The following is a 16,448-nucleotide window of genomic DNA, read 5'->3' on the forward strand; positions in this document are numbered from 1 at the left end:
CATCCTCTCCCCTCCACCACCTCTGCCCTGCCTCCACCCCGCATCGGCCGACAATTCCCGACAATTCCCACATGAACACCTAAACAAAAGCGACAGCATAAGCTAATTGTTCTACACTGCAGTGTACACGATATAATACGTTTACCTACTAGTGTTTATTAAGACTTTACCAATCAGTAATGTTCAGTTGATGTTGATGCGGTGCTTGCGCTTCGTGCTCCTCCAAGTCCTCGTCCGATTCTGGGTCCAACACATGCGGCTGAACGCGCTGTATCTCCATGATGAATAAAAGTTTATTCCTACCACTATCAGGGTGCACTGTGTCTGTCTCCCCCTCTCTCCCTGAGATGGGCGGAGGAAGGGCGGCTCACTCAGAGCCTACGTCACGTTTGGAGGGCGGAGCCTGTGCTTTCTCAGGACGGGCGGGGGGATGAGCGATAGTCGGTCTTTCATAGTTCCTGGTCTGTGACTGCCTCTATTGTGTAATGGATGTTCCAAAACCCAAACTGTGCTTGTATATGTGCAGAAGATACAATGTGAAAAGAGTTATTTTGCATGAGATGGGTCCTTTAAGCTCTGCATATATTCCCCATTCTAAAGTGATGTTTTGATCATAGTTAATAAATGACTAGTTTGGCACAAATTGAAATGAAAATAGTCCCCATTCTAGAATGGTTTCTTCTTCACACTTAGTTCATGTAATGTGACATGCAGATTAATAGTTCACCTAATAGAAAGTGTTTTATTATATAAGAGTAAGCTAAATGTATTAAGTGCAAATAAATAAAAACTACATTTCTTGTGCTACTACCAAAAGCTTATTAGAATCATAATTCATGAGCATAAATGGCCTTATATCATACTAATAAGCAGTAATGAGGAGTGTATTAATCGGAAAGTGTTTGTAAAAGTCTAACTAAAAGCAGAATAAGCTTATGGGGAATGAGACATTAATAAGGGCTGAATAAATACTAATAAATGACAAATTAACCATCTACATCTACAGCTAATTAGCAGGTAGTCAGATGTTAATAAATGTACCCTAAAAAAAAGTGTTATCAGCGTAATAATAACTACACACAACTTCATAGTATTGTCAAAAGAATAAATACCCAGATATGAACCAATACTGAAACTAGTTTAAATTGTGGATATTGAAACCATCAATAGGACAAAGTCAAACCTTTTTCTCAACATCAAACGTTTTAGTCTTGCTGGGTTTCAGATTGCATCAGAACATTTTATAGGCCAATAACATTTAACACAGACAGGTGGCAGCTAAAATAATTATTCTTAAACCTGTTTTAAAAAAATCACTAATAGAAATTCACTGATTTCTGAATTTTCCTTTTTGATATTTCTTGAAATCTCTGAAATCTACAAAGCGATCAGTGAGAAAAACTGCCCCCGTCTTCGAGAACGACCTCATCACACTCCAGCATCAAAACCACCAACTGAGATAAGACTCCAGCGTTTGTAAGCTGGTCTGGGGTTATTTCAAACCTCACCAAAGTTCACGATGTTGGGTCGTCGCCTTCACCCACATTTCCTGCTTTACTCATGACATGTGGCTGTTTGCGAGGGCATCAGGTTGGGCATCAGGCAAAGAAAATGCCAAGTCACTGCAACCAAGCTAACCCTGAAAGTGTAAAAAAAGTGATTGGATAGATAACCTCTGCACCTTTGTACTTTTTTGCTTGCTTTCTATTACAACATACCTTATATTTAGCCCTCAGCACACTCCAATTTCTTCAGACTGTAACCCTAGGCTTAAAAGTCCAAACAGCTTAGACAGGTAAAGTTTTGTTTGAAAAATGAAAATGTATGTTGTGTCCATAGCTGGAGTTATGTGCAGCCCAGAGCCAGCGTTCCGTCACAGGTCTATTCTGTACAGTCTCATCTGCTCTGAGCTCATTCATCACTGTTGTCTCTGAGCTCCTCTCTTTCTGTCGGCTTACCTAACAGTCTGTGACAGCTCTTCCATTCCTCTGCTGCTGCCTCCGACTCATCCATCAGTCTCCAAGCAACTGAAACCCTATCAAACCAGTACAACGCCGCCCTGGACTCAATAGTCGTTAATGGGTATAGAAAATAATTCCTTGCTTTGATCTTATGATTCATCCAATTTGATTTATTAAATTGTTTAGAGTGGCTTGGCATTCCATATTCGAGTAAGTCACTAGATATGGCACTAGAACAGAGAGAAATTTATCCAAGCGGGAAAATCCTCAAATTTAATTAGTTTAATTTCTAAAGGTTGTATACAAATGCTCAAAAATAATCAAGTAAGAACTCGCCGTAGTTTGTAACCACTGATGATTTGACATTTAAAAGAAGAAAACAATTAGTGTTTCTAGTCCAACTGATTCATCTAGATGTTTTGCAAACCCATTTTAATCGATTGTAAATGATTTATTTTAATCGAAAGTCTAGTCTTTCAAACAGGGAAAGCTCTTTACATTTTCATTCTTATCATTTATTACTATTTAAGAAATTATAAACTGCCTTCCAATAGATTTGTAGAGATTTAATTATAACTGCACAATAACCCTAGTCTCAGCCGGTTTCACCTTGTGGAAACCGTCTGACCTTACAGCGTTAAAATTTATTTGCTCAACTGTAGGCAGGTACTTTTTTTAATTTAACCAATCGAGGCTATTTGGTCATGATGTATGTAATGCACCGCTAACAGGGTTAACTGGTATATTAAGCTTTTCCCAAATCTCGTAGGAAGAAGATTCACCAAACATTCTCTTTGTTCCGGCTTTAAATCCTCGATCTCGGGAATCGTTGCCAACACAGAATGTATGGCTCTTTGCTGATTGGCTGGTGCCCGAACTTGCACTTCTGGGGTTTTTGCGAACTGTCTAGTGTATTCCAATTCCTGACCTAGTTGTAGGAAAGAAATTAAACTGAGCAGAGGCACTAGGTGGCGCCAGCCTGACTACAATAACCCCACTTTGCAAGTAAGAAAATCAGGAATAGGTTTGTTTCATAATAATCCTCAAAATCTCGATTCTTAAAAACCTAAATCAATCAGATTAATTTGATTAATTGCCCAGCCCTAATAAGCCTAAATTAAAAATAAAAAAAAAGCACACAAATTCTGAAAATTTACTTTAACCTATCTACCTAAAGAAGAATCATGAGTGAAGAGGACAGATTTTCTTTTTAAGTTTTTTAACCAACTTTTTTTTACAATAAGTCTGCCAACCAAACTTCTACTCTTTATAACCACTGACGCAACGCTTAAGTCACAGTTGACCTTATGTAGCTCGAAATAATACGGCTGAGAGGAGACATCTATCTTCATTATGAAAGAAGTTCTCCAAGTATTATGCCCTCAGAGCAGGCTGTCAATCATGTCACCAAATCAACCTCCTCGTGGACCAAGAGGCAGACGATTGGCCTTTTATGTGTCAGAGACCTCATCTTAAAGAGCACTGATCTACAGAAGGAGCCTTTCATACATATGTGAGTGCCACTTCTTAACACTGTCTTTGAAATTCAATCTGAGCAGAGTACAGGATACATTTTATTGTATAAGTTCTGTGAAATCATCTAAACTTTCTTGAATTTTTCTGACAGATTATGTTATTAACTGCGATTAGGGTCGTCCAGAAATTGATACCGAGACACTATTTGATGATACTGAAACTAGTGTCGAAACTATAGAATACTGCAAAAATGACACAAATAGAAAAAAGTCTGACCTTTCTTGATCTATAGAATGGTCTTGTTAACATTAAAGAAACAACTTACTTAGTATTGCAGTATCAAATCAGTATCGAGTATCAAATATTTTTTTAAGTACTGAAATTGTGTTTCAGATGTTAGTACTGTGACATTGTAATATGAATTTTAAAGGTGCACTGCGTAACATTTCTAGTGGAGTGTCTCCGTGGAAATGTTATTGCTTTGTCTAGAATGTTCCACAGTATAGATTAGGGCTGGGTATCATTAACAAGTTCCCGATACGATACATACCTTGATACATAAGCCATGACACAATAATCTCACAAAGTCTCACAATAATACCATAGGCCACCACAATATAAGTCTCTTTGTTTAAATTCATTGTTTTGGTGCAGCAATAGCTAAAAAAAACTGAGTGAACTACATATACCATGATCCTTTGCTCCATTACAGTGCAGACTACGTGAAAAGCCATAAAAATAATAACCAAAATCATAATTTTTAAGCAGGTTTGAATCTTAATTCTTTGGTTTATGACAAAACAAATGTCTTGTCAAGGCATTTTAAAAGGAAAGTTACATTTTCACAATTTTGTTAGCCTCTAAAAAAATACCGTATCGAGAGATTTGAATATCGTTACATCCCTAGATACCATGAGCTTACGAGTTGATACGATATATTTCAGATCGATTCGATGCGGTTCAATAAAAAATAAAGGCTAAATCATGGCTGTGATACTAAAAGTCTTTGTTAAACCACTTCTTGTGCAAAGTTAATAGTGATTGATTGATTGATTGATTGATAATATGAAACACACCTATTTTAATTCTCAAAACAGTGAAAATGTCAAATGTGTCGCATAAACGAGTTTACTTCCTGAAAAACTGTAGCACTGTAACAAAATAATTTAGTACAATATGCCAAAAAATACTCTTGGCGATATATCAATACAGCAGCCCATGATACTGATATTGTATATATTTTTGCACACCCCTAGTACAGATTAAATTTATCTACTACAAGGAAGCCAAGCAGACATACAACATTGCTACATTACAATTCAGATCTGTGGAGAGTCGTGCCTATTCACAAAAGGAATTATTTTATTTTCAAGTAATAGAAACACCTGTAATGAATAAATGTTGGATGGACATGTCAATAATAAATAGGGGTGTAACGATATTCAAGTCTCATGATACGATATCGTCACGGTATGAACCTCACAGTACGATATTTATTGCAATATTGTTGGAAAGTTCACGATATGATGAGGAGGTTCACGATTAGGGATGTAACGATATCCAAATCTCTCTGTATGATATTTTCACAATATACATCTCAGAGAACGATATTTATTGTGATATTTTGTAGAGGCTAAACAGCTAAAACTGTTAATATCCTTTTTTTTTTTTTAAGTGCTTAGAACTGTTATTTCCTCTTGTAGTCTGCACTGAAATGGAGCAAATGGTCATGGTCTATGTAGTTCCCTCTGTCTTTTTTTTTTTAACTATTGCTGCACCATAACTCTTAATTTAAGCAAAGAGACTTGTAATTTGATATATTGTGATGGTCCATGATATTACTGTGAGAACTTTGACGATACGATATCACGATATTACGGTTATTGTTACAACCCTAATAATAAAAGTTGCGTAGTGCACCTTTAAAGTCTATCAATTTGATTTAACGCACTTTTTCGACATCATTAGTATTCAGTGCAACACAGCGAGCATACAATCTGTACCTATAGGATGGCTAAATGGCTCTTCTTCTCTATTAAAATGTCCGCTTTGAGCCAGTCTACTTTAATCATCTCATCACAAACAAATTCCAATCTAACTGTCCACATATCGCTCTCGGAGACGTTATCCATTTGGTGTGTTAATGCAAGGCCGTTGTATCCTGGGGGGAATTGTTCTGACACGCCTGGCCCCCCGATGCGCATTTCCATGGGCATGTAGAATGAGGTGCTGTGGGAGTCGGAGCACGTATATGAGGTCTGAATGTGCGGCTCTTGATGTTATCACAGGGACAGTGTAACCCCTACATCCTTGAACCCCGCTTCACTGTGTCCCATAGGATCACTCGCCCCGTCTATATCTCTGTATCTCCACCAAGCGTAATGCCATAACAAGCAGGTCACATGACAGCGCTCTGAGCCTATTACCGCAAATGTGGCCACTATAACAACAAATGTGCTTCAAATATGTCTCCTGTCTTATTAAAACACCAACTGTTTCACAAAGAGACACATTCCCTCGGCAATAACAACATCAACCACATGCAAATTTTTGACAAGATAATTACATTGATCACGTTCACAGAAATAAAAATATGAAAAGGTGCAAAAAGGAAAATAAAACACTTTTCAAAACACTTTTCAATAAACAATTTCAGAAAGATGATTTTATGGTTTGTTGTGATTACATCCAGGCTTATTTCAAACTAAGGAAGCTGCCGTATCAAAATATCGAGTCATAAAAAACAAATACCAAAACAGCAGAGTGAAATGATAAGTAAAGTAATGCAATTTTATTTCATGTTGTCTTTGATAAAAGGGTTTTAAATTGAAAAGCAGTGATTATAAAGTAGACTATAACCATGGCAATTTGGAGGTCCTAGGTGAACTTGAGTTTGGGGCCCTGAAAGCTTTTCATTCCACACTCTTCTCTATAATTTATGTAACTAATGTCTCTCTCTCTTTTTAATTATTTATGTTTTGATTTGTTTTTATTGTGATTTTAATGTTTTTCTTATTCTGTAAAGCACTTTGAATTACTTTATGTACGAATTGTGCTGTACAAATAAACTTGCCTTGACCTCGCAATAATGCACCGTTTTTCTGTTTTGTTTTATTTTTTTAATATATTTATTGTCTGTTTTTCCCCATTGGTCTTGAGACATGCATATCTCTATTTATTTGAATTATGGTGGATTGAAAACTTGTTAGGTAGCCCACTAGATAACCAGAACTGAAAGTAGTTTTATTTACATTACATTTTTGTTTACATCCATTACATATGATTTTTATAATTTTTTATTATTATTAAAAATTGTTTAAAAGTGAACTACTCTCATTTAATGTCATATTGAGAGAAAATCTAATTGTTTTGAGGCCTCGGCTATTTGTGGCACTGAGGGCGACTGGCTGGGGGCCCCTCCAAGCCTACTTTTACCTAATGGTAGCACCGCCTCTGCTAATAGTAATTCACAAGGTTGGACCTGGTTTGACTACTTACCTTTTACCATTACTGTGTCCTTGACATTACTCACACAGTGTTAAACTCTAGTCACAGTAAGGGGAGGGCATCTGGCTTGATTAATCTGTTGTGCTGACTCTGCAAGGGTACTGCACTATTATATGTATAAATGTTGATTCCAATTTCCTGAAATCTATTTTCTAGTGTCAGGGGTCAAAAAACAATTCTTACAAACATAAAAATAACCAAGGATACAAAACTTCTGGTCCGAAAACTCAACGCACATTACCATATGGTCAACTAGCCGCTCCCCATGCCCCGTACTTGTTCAACATTATCTTGTGCTGCTACCAATTCTTGAAACCCCATGTGCTGACCTTCTGACCTCTCCAAACATATTCCCTGTTCAAATGAGACACCTCTGACTTTAAGATTAGCATTACCCTTCAGTCCAGCTCTGGGACACCTCTGCGGCGCTGCCCCAAGTCTAGACACGAGTACCATGGAAATGAATTAATATGCCCTTATTATCCCATCACTCCACTTTCACTTCTCCCAATTAATTCCTCTCTCCTCCGAGGTGAGACAAAGAATAGGTTTTAAGCGCAGCGGCAGCGGCGGCAGACGGAGAACACTTACTGATTGCGTTCCACTTGTAGTACCATCCGGAGGTGGTCAGATGAGAGGACAATCTCCCCCGCGGCCGGGTGCTCCTCCTGTGAAGGGACACAGATAAGGTAAGCGTGTTCAGGCAGGAAAAATCACTCCAAACAGAACAAAAGAACAGTGGTTTTATCGGCTTCCAGCCAAGGTCATTTATCTTCTCGATGACACTGTACAATAAAATGTGATGTGAATTAACTTGCTCGTGTTATTAGAACTTGTGTTTAGGGTGAGACTTGCTTGCAACTGTACGATTTACCAAAAAACTACAAAGTCGACACAGTGCCAAACTCTCTTACATGAAGTATTTCAATGCAAGAGTAATTGTTAATGCTATCCTAGTACTCAAAAGAAAACTACTACTTATTATTCATGTTAGTGGTGCACAAAGGAAAAAGGAAATTTTCTCTGACTTATTGGTTCCCCTGAAGGAAAAAAACACATTCCTCAGTTCAATTGAAAAGCGATCAAAACCAAATGCATTTTTACTTTTTATGGGTGTAGACCGTATGCTTTGGATGACAAAATAGAAAAAAAATGTTACATTTGTGTGAAATTTATAGGCCTGGTGTTTCTTTTAAACATTCTGACACACAGTTGAAATGAGTTAGTATTAGGGCTGGTTATTAAGAAGTTGCCGATACGATACATAGACCACAATACGATACATATCTCAATACAGTGCAGTTTCGATATTTCAAATCAATTCGATGCGGTTCAATAAAAAATAAAGGCTAAATGATGGCTGTGATACTAAAAGTCTTTGTTAAACCACTTCTTCAGCAAAATGAATATGAAACACGCCCATTTTAATCCTCAAAAATTGTGAAAATGTCAAATGTGTCGCATAAACGAGTTTCCATCCACTAAACAAGCAACAAAACTGTAGCCCTGTGACAAAATAATTTAGTAAACTTTACCAAAAAAATACTCTTGGCGATACATCGATACAACAGTCCACGATATCGATACTGTATCACATTAAATTATACGATATATCAATATTTGCACACCCCTAGTTATTATACAGTAAAGTGTGAAAACCTCTTGGAGTATAATTGATTTTGGAAGTCAAAGTTGTACCACGGTTAAATCAAAAGCTCAGGCGTTACAAACATTGGTTGCTCAGAAACCGGAATGCCAAAGGGTCAATTAGGAGTTCACAGGCGCAGCAGTAAAAGTCAGGTCAAATCTGTCACAAAAAAGTAAGACTAATGAAGAGTTAACAACACCACAGTCAAAAAGGTGACGAAAAATGACAACGCCGAAAGCTAATTAGGATATGTTTCGACAGTGACACATTCAAATGCTATTTATTTGTGAATGTGCAATAATGCATACTGGGCAGGTTTGGAGGAGGCAGACACGCAGCACATGCACACCTAATTGAAAAGAATTCGAAAGCAAGGTTTACTAAAGTCAGCAAATTTTACATGGGGCGCTAATTAGCCATTGCCCGGCAGGTAATGTCCTTATTAGCAGATCACAAAGATTCTGTGCAGTGCAGCAGTGGAGGGGAGCCCAGTATTATGCTAAATCAGGGGTCAATGTGGATATTAATGTAAAATAATATTCAAATTAGCAATAAAAAAATAAAAATCCCAAATCGTGCATTCAAGTTAGTCATTAGGGTTTAAAGATTTCAGGTTGGGGGTATGCCACCATGGAGATAGTAAATGGTCACATTTTTAATAGCGCTTTTCCACTTTCAAGGCACTTAAAGCGCTTTACAACAAGGAACTACTCGCCCATTCACACACCAGTGGACAAAGACACTGGGGGCGAGAGGAATTAAGTGTCTTGCCCAAGGACACAGCGACAGCATTCATCTGTGGGAGGTGGAATCGCACCGCCAACCTGTGGGTCAGTGGGTCTTGTCCGTTCAACCAATGATGTTTTATGTCAAAACCAGGATCCAAACCGTAAACCTTCAGATCAGTGCACAAATGCTCTACCAACTGAGCTACTGTCGTCCCGAGATGCTATTGCTTTGCCGGTAATGTTCCACAATATGGCATTAAACTTATATAAGATGCATTTACTCCTTTTTACAGATCTCACCTGTAAATTGGCCTGGTTTCGTCTCGTGCTTGTCTCTCTGGAAATTGACATCAGTTCTGGGTATCATTAAGATGCCACGATACAATATATATCTCGATACATTGCACTTTCGATTCGATACAATATATTTCAGATCAATTCAATACGGTTCAGTGAAAATAATGGCTAAATCTTGGCTGTGATACTAAAAGTCTTTGTTAAACCACTTCTTGCGCAAAGTGAATACGAAACACAGACATTTTACTCATCAAAACAGGGAGTATGTTAAATGTGTTGCATAAACGAGTTTCCTTCCTCTAAACGAGCAACAGAAGTGTACCGCTGTAACAAAATAATTGAGTAAAATATAACAAAAAATACTCTTGGCAATATGGCTATGTTTATATGATGACGGTCGTGACAGAAGACGCAAAAATGGCGTCACATACTCAATTTTTATTCCGCGTTTAGACGAGTGTTTTCGTGAGGAAATCTGCATGTATATGGTGATGTAAAAGTGTGTAGAATTCGATTGGGTATGCATGCCAGACGGCTCGTTAGTGACGCCAGGTGGGGATGTATGTGACGTAAACGCGTACGTGACATGAGTAGATCTGACCAGAGTTTTGCATCTTGGGCAGTGTAGACAGAAACGCTATGACGGAGCGTATTCAACTTTTCCACTCTGGAGGGTGGTTTCAGATTTTTGCATTTTTAAGCGACAAAAACGCTGTCACCGTCTAAACCAAAGGCACTTTTGATAAAATATATTGTCGTTTTTACCCTCAAGCATTCTCGTGTAAACAGGCCCTATATCAATACAGCCAACAATATCGATACTGTATCATCAGATTAGGTACGATATTAGACTTATACACTTAGACAAACTACTGATCCAAAAGGAAATTATTTGGACACGGTAGCTCACACATAACAATATAATAACAAAAAGTAAAAAATATAAATGGTTATAATAAATTCAAAGTAGCAAAAAAGATACAGGTGTCAAATAAGACATAATTATATAAATGTAAATGTACAAGTCAAAATAAAATAGAAAGATAAGTAATAAAATTAAATCACAGCTTTATACAAGAGGTCATAGGAAGACTGTGCAGCCACTAATTGACAAAGGAGTTTAATGCTATACTTTGGAACACTGCAGGCAAAGCAATAACATCTCCATGGAAACAAAAAACTAGTTGGCCCTCTACCAAAAAAGTTACACAGCGCACCTTTAATTGATATTTATACATTTGTAGAGACCAACTACTGACCACAATGCTTGGTTTGATATATTGAGCAGCCTAGAGTAAAGCAACGGTAAATAAAGATTTAAATAGTTCTTGTCCATGTATTTGCACTGGCGGTTCTGCTGATCTATTAACTCCTACACGGCGCACTCCCCGAGGCGCTGAAACATTCAGGTACAATCAATGTTCGCATTGATTCCAGCGCCGCTCTGCTCCGATCTGAAATGATGCGGACGACGATCCAAAGAGTAACTGATGGAATAGCTCGCACTCTGGAACTGTTGACTGTGTATCTTCAGGTGAAATGTGCAAAGGTTTTCTCATGTCAGAAAACTGCAGCGAGACACCACCTGACAACGCAAACTCACCAGCAGCAGACTGGAGTGATCATTACATTTGTCACAAGAGAAGAACCGACACGGAGAAGAGAAGGGAGCGCCGCAGTTTGGGAGAATGATGCAAAACGACTGTCCACATCTGTAACACTTAAACACCTGTCTTAAAGTGTTGTTAGATTTACAGACTTTGAAAACATGCCTGGTTTTGTTAAGCTTTTTAACAGAAATGTTAGGCAGTTTTTGCCGTTTGTGCAGTTTTGTGTTGTCAAGGTTGGATTATAGTGAATGTACTCATAACGGCACACTATGATTCAATTTATTGCATTTTACTACAGGAAGGTATTTTTAGTGTAGTCAATTTGGGTGATTTTAGTATTTCTAAAAAGCGAAAAGGTATAAATTTTGTCCCAAAGGCTTTTTTGGACAGGACAACAACAACGCCAAACAGCTAAAGAGAAGGTAGAGACATTAAAGATGCATTGTAAAACTTTTCTGAGGGTGGGAATCAGTTGGAAAATCCCCCTGGCTGGAAGGTCCCCAAGCTGGAAATCTCCCCGAATTGTACCCTTTATGGAAATGAGTTAATCTATATACATATGAACATTTTTTTTCCATTATCATATATATTGTATTAGTTATCAGAGGTGGGGACTTGCAAGTTGTGAGTCAATATTTTTAGGACTTGAGACTTGACTTGACAAAATGGACTAACACTTCGGTCTCAACTTGGACTTGAAGGTCAATGACTTGGGACTTGACTCGGACTTGAGGCCTGTGACTTGAGAAGACTTTCTGCTTCTCCTAAAAACGTATATGTTTTTAGTAAATACTTTTCTCTTCACAGTTGATAAATGTGGCGCTGTGATGTGGTATCCTCAGATGTACTACAGTAATACACAGTACTATGCAGTAATATATAGTACTACAATACAATAAAACAGAGGAGAACTACATGACAAAATAGCTATTATTTAGCACTTTTAAATCTGAATTCTTTCTATTCTGACCACAAAATGATTCACACTAAGATTTTGTCAAGACATATAAAAAAGAAAAAATAACATTTCTAGAATTTCTACAACTCATATAAAAATACTTTTTAAGTACAAATTAGTTTAAAATTCATATAAATTGTAAAAATCTAAGCTGTATTTGGTATTTTGGTTTAAAGACTTGAAATGATTGATGAGACGAGACAGACGAGTTGTACTTGACATGGACTTATGGGCCAGTGACTCGAGACTCGACTTGGACTTGCCTGTCTTTGACTTGGGACTTGACTTGGACTTGAGGTCAAAGACTTGAGACTTACTGTTAATTACACATGCAAGTTACAATATATCCAGTATCTGTCAAATGGTTTTCTCTTTGGAGATGTTATTGCTTTTTCTGGAATGTTTCACAGTATGGCATTAAACCTTTGTGTCTTCATGGAGACCAAACTAGACAGAGTTAAAGGTGAGATCAGTGGAAAGACAAGCCCGCTCACAGTCAGAATGCATGATTTTCTAGTATTTCTGAGCTATAAAACAACCTGTAATTTAATAAATGTAAGGTAGAGCTGTTTAATGTCATACTGTGGAACATTTCAGGCAGAGTAATTACATTTCCACAGAGAAAAGTAATACGGTGCACCACATGAGCACAGATTTAAACCACTACACCATCAGCGAACACTAAAGACAATTAAGGCTTTTTAGATCTGTGGTTTGGGTATAAGATGAGGTAATCCATCATGCAATAATTATTCACTTGGTGGTCTAACTTTTACAGTAAGGCGAATGCAGAAAATGATTCCGACTCATTAATTCACTATTGGGTCTTTACATTGATGACCTTTGACCTTAGACATGTGCAGAATGGCTGGGGGGTTTGTTGCCTCTTTTCGCCCAGAGACTGTATCAAAACAAGCGGCTCTCCCTGGCTCTCGTTAGACAAGTTAGAGTTTGTACGTGTTCATTAAAATGGTTGCTAAGATTTCAGGCATTCTTTTCCAAGCGTGATTGCTTTTTGAGAAGGCCAAACATTGTAAGAATTTTAATAGGTGACCAAACTGTTGTCTCCTGTGTTGACCTTAAGACTGTACAATGTGTATAAATATAAGTATGTTCGTGTTCAACAATGAAGGAATGTGCGCTTTATATTTCCGTAAAATGAAACTAGAGTGTGACTATAGTACAGATTCAATTTGAAATTAATTTTTACTTTCTTTTGTCATTGCAGAAGGAGGCAGCACTCCAGCTTGGAACAATTTTTTTTTTTTTCAAAGATCGAATGGATTTTATATTCACAGAACTACTTTTCAAGGTGTTTGCACATTCATGCCTTTGTTTGAGACTGAATCAGAGCTTTCTCCTTGGGTTGGTATTTAAAGTTGTATCAGAAAACATTAAATCTCCAATAATTGAACAACTTATTTCTAACAAATAGATATAAGCTGTTGTGATAGTGTGTGTTGGTTGATTCTATAGTTAAAACTGATTTTTTGGAGTTTTTGTTCAAAGTAAAATCTTAGCATAATCACAATAGCTGAACTAAAACACATTCTTTGACAGCAGTGACATTAAGTAGCTGTGAATTACCTTGTCAAACCATTCACTGCATGTATCTACAACTGCCTGCAGAGAAGAATTCTAATATCCACACGACGGACTGTCTTAAGTGCTGAAGGCTAATGCAGCTAAAGGTCAAATGTGCAAATGAGAGCTTCAGAGGCAGAGCTCCCAGACCGTGTTCCTGTTCAGATCAAACCAGCTCACGGTCCAGTCCCCCACAAGAACACATCAGAGCAGAGCAATTCGCCTGATCTTAGATAGTGTTAGTACCTATAAAATAATGATAACAGCTATCTTTAGCTCTTTACACCTGCATGTAAATGACAGAGATGTGAAACAGACACTTCAGGAGAGGCGTGGGTGACCAAAATTGATGTCCTGCTTTCTTGTAACATCGATATCTTAACAATTTGCAACTATGAATTTTGTGAAGTCTAGTCAATGTACTCCCTCAGTCGCCTAGGAGAGGTTCATGGTAGAAAAGGTTTGACAGAAATGTTGGAAATTGAGATGTTTCGACTGCCACCCAGAAGCTATTATCATTCAGCACTGACATTCCCATGTACTTAAAACAGTCAACACGTTAAGACAGAAACTGGTTTATACCAAGGACAAACGCAATGTGGTGTGCTGAATGAAATGAAGCAAATTCAGGGAGCACTACACTGGGTAAACAAAATAACTACCAAATTCTAGCTCCTCAGATTGATAATGGTTTCCGGACGGCAGCTAAAACATGGTGCTGAGAAACCCGTGAAACCTTTTCTACCAAAAACTCCAAAAAACTAGTACAAAAAAGTTACAATACTAAACAAGCGTAAGAAAATCAACTTCTCCACAACATGAATTCAAATGCGACTGTAGAACTTAGGGATGTAACAATAACTGAAATATCACGATATTGTATCGTCAAAGTTCTCACAATAATATCGTGGACCATCACAATATATTGAATTACAAGTCTCTGTGCTTAAATTAAGAGTTCTGGTGCAGCAATAGCAGAGAGAACTACATAGACCATGATCCTTTGCTCCATTTCAGTGTAGACTTCAAGAATAAATAACAGTTCTTTTAAGTTTTAGTTCTTTGGATTAAGTCTTGTCAAGGCATATCACGAAGAAAAAGTAGCATATTAACAGTTTTGTAAAAATATCGCAATAAATATTGTACCGTGAGACATGGATATCGTTACACCCCTAGTTAAATGTGATGTTACAGTATCGATATCGTGGGCTGCTGTATCGATACATTGCCAAGAGTATTTTTTGGTATATTTTAGTAAATTATTTTGTTACAGCGCTACAGTTTTGTTGCTTGTTTAGAGAAAGGAAACTCCTTTATGCAACACATTTCACATATTCACTGTTTTATGAGTAAAATGTTTGTGTTTCATATTAACTTTGCACAAGAAGTGGTTTAACAAAGACTTTTAGTACCACAGCCATGACATATTTTTTATTGAACAGTATTGAATAAATCTGAATCACTGTATTGAGACGCTTATCGTATCGTGGCCTCTGTATCATATCGGCAAGTTGTTAATGATACCCAGCCCTAAAACCCACACAGCAGATTATGAGAAAGAAAGATGATTTTAACCACTGTTACATCTATAATCGTGAGCCTCCCCACCATCTCATGAGGTTTCCCACAATATCGCAATAAATATCGTACCGTGAGGTTCATACCGTGACGATATACCGTGTGACTTGGATATCGTTACACTCCTAGTTGAACCATTTCATGACTGACACAAAGAGCTGTACTACAAATCATATTCCACTCCTGTATTTTCTATAAAAGTCAGTGTTTACATCTGGGAGGTGAGGCTTACACCTGCAGAGGAGTGAATGAGACTCAGCTGATCCCCACATTAGATGGAGCTCCAATCTGTACACTGCTCTCATTATGGGATCAAAGCCTGTCTAATCTGCATGCTAAGAATATGACGAGAGCGCCCTCACCATCTCTCATTTCCACACGGGGCAATGAGCACAAGCACACAAAAACACACTCTAGGACTTTGATGTGGCTCAATGACAGTTATGTGTTCAACGCGCTACAAAGAAACGGTCACAAACTGCAATTTAGCCTCACAATGGCACCGGAAGACGCGGGCTCATTGTGTTTTATTACAACCAGGGCCTGAATTTTAGAAAAACATAATTTTGTCCCAGCCGAGCACAAAGATGATCAAACATGTTGGAAAAAACTAGCATTAGCTGTCTCTGGAGTACTCTTTGGAAGGAAATTCTAATTGGACCTCATTACACGCTGCAATATTTGAACATTAGCTCAGTGGGTCCAAGTTGATGAAGTTCCACTGAGATTAAGTTTGTTCTTCTGTAGCTTTTAAATATGTTTACTGTATTTTTATTTGTGCAAATTAGCATGTGCAGTTCTCATAAACATTTGGAAAAACCTGTTCTCAAAGCTCTGTACGTTAACTTAGAAAAATCTGATGAAAATTAGCTCTAGAGGTGTCTAAACTATTTCATAGATTGAACTTAAAATATTTTTGTAAAGATGCAAAGAAACAGTTGGCTGGCAAATACAGAATGACATCTCTCACTATTTTTTTCGAGATTGATATCAGTCTGATCTCCACTCCCTTCATTGCATCTCAAGCTCAGTCAAACATGATCACACAGTCAGATTTGTTTGTTTTTTTAGTGACGTGTGTGAAACAAAAGAGCTCACTGG

At 37.5% G+C, this 16,448-nt stretch overlaps 1 protein-coding gene across 1 annotated transcript in view; it reads right to left on the reverse strand.

Moving 5' to 3' along the window:
* Nucleotides 1-16,448, reverse strand: part of adam19a (ADAM metallopeptidase domain 19a) — a 192,998-nt gene that overhangs the window by 106,682 nt on the left and 69,868 nt on the right. The window contains exon 3 of the mRNA XM_055156515.1: nt 7,536-7,612. Within this exon, the coding sequence (XP_055012490.1) occupies nt 7,536-7,612 (77 nt within the window). The remainder of the gene's footprint in view (nt 1-7,535; nt 7,613-16,448) is intronic.

The sequence above is a fragment of the Boleophthalmus pectinirostris genome, unplaced genomic scaffold (genome assembly GCF_026225935.1).
Source record: "Boleophthalmus pectinirostris isolate CB_2022bp ecotype Guang Dong unplaced genomic scaffold, ASM2622593v1 HiC_scaffold_20, whole genome shotgun sequence".
NCBI classification, from domain to species: Eukaryota; Metazoa; Chordata; class Actinopteri; order Gobiiformes; family Gobiidae; genus Boleophthalmus; species Boleophthalmus pectinirostris.